The sequence below is a fragment of the Galeopterus variegatus genome, unplaced genomic scaffold, assembly GCF_000696425.1.
Source record: "Galeopterus variegatus unplaced genomic scaffold, G_variegatus-3.0.2 Scaffold16045, whole genome shotgun sequence".
Classification (NCBI taxonomy): domain Eukaryota; kingdom Metazoa; phylum Chordata; class Mammalia; order Dermoptera; family Cynocephalidae; genus Galeopterus; species Galeopterus variegatus.
The window spans coordinates 6,128-10,912 of NW_007742156.1; the positions used below are offsets into that span (position 1 = coordinate 6,128).

Genomic DNA, 4,785 nt, shown 5'->3' on the forward strand with positions numbered 1-4,785 from the left:
AACAAACCTCCGCTATCGCCCTTTTTTCACAGTATATCATAGGCGCCAATTTATGTGTGTGGTTAATGAACTCTCATTCCACAGGCCTTAAGAGTTATCCCTGGTTTACTACAACAATGGTTTAATCATCTCAGAAGCGATAAAGCAAAAAACTTGGATACAGAGTATGAATCCTGAACTCACAGTTGACCAGCTTGGTGGCCTTGGGCAACTTCCTTAACCTCTCTGTGCTAGTTTCTTCAACTCCCAAATGCACAATAATAGCACCTGCCTCATAGTCTACTGTGAGGAGGAAATGAGTTAGTACAATGAGTCCATGCTCGGAACTGTGCTTGGCACAACAGTGCTACGGAAGTGTTTGCTATTCTTATTATTGGTACAAAAGAAGTTCAGCCACGACTCACCTCGGGTATGCCAGAGCCACAGGCATATGGCGCAAACACACGCACCAAGGAGACGGCCAGAAACGCAAACAGCAACGCCCACAGGATGTACATTAAGTAATTCAGAATGTAAGCACTGGCACCCTAAACAGACACAAAGGAAGAGGACATGAGCCATGGCAAACCTGAGCAACATACCAAAGCCACCCCTCTGTCGGGAGAGCAGACGCTTTGATGGGATCGGGCAGGCCCAGTCCCTGTCTCGTAAAAACAAAAAGGCCAGAGTCGCCATCGCTGCAATGGGTACACACGACACAGCACCCGTATTCCTCCAGGAGCTGTTCACATGCACCTTCCACCAGCTCACGTCTCAGAGGCAACAGAAACCGTGAATGATGCTCGATTTTAATCACCACTTTCACTAGAGCTAATGAACGGTGTGATGCAGAAAGTTCTGTCTTCAGAGCCTGGAAGGCTCTCCTAGCTTTCATCGAGGCCACACTCACACCCCAGCAAGCAACCGCACTGGCGATGAGCAAGGCTGGGAGCTGTGGTCTGGAATGCTGCTACTCAGCTGAGCTGCCTGGCCCAGAAATGCAGAGTCTCAAGTCCCATTAGAGAGGCACTACTTGAGGGGAAAACTTGATCATCTCCCTCAGAATACTTCACTGATTCCAAATTATCTGGTATGTGGGGAGCATTTTTCTGGACCAAACACATAGTCTGGGGTCTTTTCGGTTGAGGACCTGGTCTGCTGAGTGGAGTCCACATTTCTTTAGGCCTCAGCTTCTTGCTACCATCTGGATGACTCAAGTGAGGGCGGAAGGAAAGAGAGGTCACCTACAAGTCAGGCCATGGACACAGCCACATGTGTTCCTATTAAATGCAAAACATGTTGCAGAAGACTGCTCTGGCCTTTACAAGCACATATATTCACACCCTATGTGGTGAGAAATCGGACAGAGGAATATCTTTCACCCACTTAAATATGTACTTTTTTGGAGGCTAAAAATACCTTCTCACTCCTACTAACAGTGATTCTTTGAACCAAAGTATAAATATTAAAAGTAGTTGAAAAGATGGATGGCCATATTTCCCCAAAACACATATTGCAAGTAGGAGAGAAGAAATAAAATACGGCGCCCAGCCACCTCCGCCTGCCCACGCCCATCGGCCCAAGTAGAGAGTTTCTTTTTGGAAGTGACAGGGAGCACTGAGAATGTGTGAGATTTCAAGATCTCTGTCTACTTCTGAGATTTGAAGAAATTCATTTTCAATTCCACTGAGAAAGGGGTTTAGCAAAATGGCAAAGTTCCAATGTCTTTTAGTTCCAAATGTCTTCAGCTGTGGTAAGTTGGTCAGGGAAAAAAGAGCGGGGCAGGGAGGAGACGTATAAACAGATTACATGCACCTTCCAAGAACAGTTCTAGCTTGAACGGTCCTCACATCACCCCTAATGTGAAGCTTGGCTCCGAGCTCCTCTCACCTGGCTTTCTGATCCTTCGAGGATCCAGTCATTGTGGTAACCACTGAATTTGGTTAAAAGTTAACATTTTCCTGAGCTAAGATTTTTATAAAGATGTGAAGCTCTAGGTGCCTTGAAGGCAAACACTAGGTCTGTGGTTCACCACCACATCCCCTGTGCCTGGGACATTCTCTTCACAGAAGGCCCGGAACATCCTCTGTAATGTGCTCATAAAATGTAGTGGAAGATAACTGAAAGCACAATAAGGTACCACTTCATACCCACTAGCATGGCTAACATCAAAAGCAGATAATAATAAGTGTTAGCAAGAAGGAGAGCAAATGGGAACCCTCATGCACTGCTTGTGGGAAGGGAAAATGGTGCAGCCACTGTGGAAAACAGTCTGGCAGCTCCTCAAAAAGGTCAAACACAGAGTTGCCATCTGACCCAGCAATTCCACTCCTGGGTATACACTCAAGAGAAATGAAACATGTCCACAAATGTTCATAGCAATGTCATTCATAATAGCAAAAAGGTGGAAGCAACCCATGTTCATCACCTGATAAAGTGATACATAAAATGTGGTATATCCCCCCACAAATGTGAACAATTAAATTTTAAAATTTAAAAAGTGGTATATCCATGCAGTGGAATATTATTCAGCCATAAAAAGGAATGAAGTTTTAATTCATGCTACAACATGAAGGAACTTGGAAAACATTGTGCTAAGTGAAAGAGCCACACATTATATGATTCCATTTACATGAAATCTCCAGAATAGACAAATCTATAGAGACAGAAAATAGAGCGGTTGCCAGGGGTAGTGGGTTGAGGGGTCATGGGAGTGACTGCTAATGGGTACAGGGCTTCTTGGGGGTTGATGAAAATGTTCTAAAGTTAGATTGTGATGATGGTTAATTGTACACTTTAAATATGGAATGAGAATTATATCTCACTAAAGCTCTTAGTCTAAAAAAAGATAATTCATATTTTCTCCTCAATTAAAAGTTATAAAAATTAACGCTATTTCTTCAGCATGATCAACAAACTACCTTCAGTTAGAAAAATAAAGCCAAATACAAGGCTTTTAAATATCCATGTGTATAGCACATGACACAGTGAGGAAGGGTTTTCCAAGTGAAGTCTGGGTGGCTGCATTAGAGCTAGAGAAAAGCAAGTCACACTAGTATTAAGCCATGGACTATCATCACAATAGACACTTGAAGGTGAAATGACACTCACGAATCACCCCGCAGGGTTCCAAAGGCATGTGGATTGGCGGGAGTCCCCAGGAGGACCCTGCCCAGGCACCCACCTCCGACTGATTCACCAGCAGCTCCGACCATTTCTGCCACTGTGGACACTTGTCTCTGTCCTCAAAAGTGGTTTCATTGGAAGTCCAGCAGCACTGCTCGTGGTTGTACCAGAAGGCAGACAGGCAGACACCTTCCTTCAGGTCTGTCATCCAGTCGACGGCAAGATCGATGACCCCAGCCAAGGTGCCTGGAGGAAGCAGCACAAGCCACTAAGAGGAGTCGCCCGTGATGCAAAGGGAATGCACAAGGCAGCAGCCATGCAGGAACGCGGCCACCACGCAGGCCCCAACACCAGAGCAGGAACGAGCATGCCATGCGCTGTCAGTGACATAGGACGCTTCTCTCATGAACCTCGCAGTCACTGAACACATACGGTGAGGGAGCAGCAGCCCAGGGAGAGAGACAAAGCGCTCAGTGGCTGACATCAGGTAGGAGCGTGACACACGCAGGTTCACAGTCTCATCTCACGCCACTGGGGCCAAGCAACTTTCAGAATTCGTCCCTTTCCAAATTTTGGAAGTAGGGCATGTACAGTGTAAAAGACAAGCCCCCTCAGCAGCTTCTGGGGCAGGATCCTGGGGGCGCACGTTGACATTTCTTGGGGAAACACGATAATGCAGACAAATTGGAGGCACAACAGCTATGACGGCCTCACGTCGCACATGAGGAAGGTTTTGCCACCAAACGGGAACCGAACTTGGGAAAGCCATGCTTATTAGGACGATCCGGATTCTTTACATTCTGGGTAAGGGACTGTGGGTCTGTACAAGTAGATAATGACGTTAAAGGCCGGTAGAAGTGGATGAAATAGAACGTGCAGCAGAAAGAGAGAACAGCTATGACGGCCTCACGTCACACATGAGGAAGGTTTTGCCACCAAACGGGAACCAAACTCGGGAAAGCCATGCTTATTAGGACGATCCGGATTCTTTACATTCTGGGTAAGGGACCGTGGGTCTGTACAAGTAGATAATGACGTTAAAGGCTGGTAGAAGTGGATGAAATAGAACGTGCAGCAGAAAGAGAAACGCCACGTGCCCTCACTCATAAGCAGGAGCTGGGAAATAAATTTAAAAAGAAAGAAGGAAAGACACGAGGATCCCAATAATACTTTGCAAAGGAGAGAACAGGACGAGGTTAGCAGAGGTGGGAGAGGGGGAGGGGAGACGGCTAAGGGAGGGACGGTAAAGGGCCACCCAAAACGATGACGTCGTGTCACGCCGAGTGCGCCCGTTATCCTGGTCGGAGCATCGCATGCTGCACACGGCCACAGATATTCAAGGCTGTGCCCCACACACATGCACAGTCACTCACGTCCCAACAAATCGTAAATAATAGACCGTGCAGCTCGGCGGGCCACAAAAGGCTGCCTCGCGTCTCTTTCCAGAGTAACTCATTCTAGTATTTTACAAAGGCACGGAATGTTCTCCGGCTTCTTAACTTGTCAGACTTTTACTGAATCCTCACGACAGTATCGGGTTCACACCCGCATTGCCCCCAAAGGCATCCGCACCCCCACATCGGCGCACCCCGTCCTTTGTCCTCTGCTCCATGCGCAGCGGCCCGCCTCGGTCCCAGACCCCCCGCCTCCTCAGGCCCTCACTCTTTTTTTTTTTTCCTT

The 4,785-nt window shown here is 47.2% G+C and overlaps 1 protein-coding gene across 1 annotated transcript in view; it reads right to left on the minus strand.

Moving 5' to 3' along the window:
- Positions 1-229: 229 nt before the first annotated feature.
- LOC103582388 (H(+)/Cl(-) exchange transporter 4-like) overlaps positions 230-4,785 on the minus strand; it is an 11,513-nt gene continuing 6,957 nt past the window's right edge. The window contains exons 2-3 of the mRNA XM_008563995.1: positions 3,164-3,351; positions 230-527 (exon numbers count right to left, since the gene is read on the minus strand). Coding sequence (XP_008562217.1) covers positions 390-527; positions 3,164-3,351 — 326 coding nt within the window. The 3' untranslated portion in view covers positions 230-389. The remainder of the gene's footprint in view (positions 528-3,163; positions 3,352-4,785) is intronic.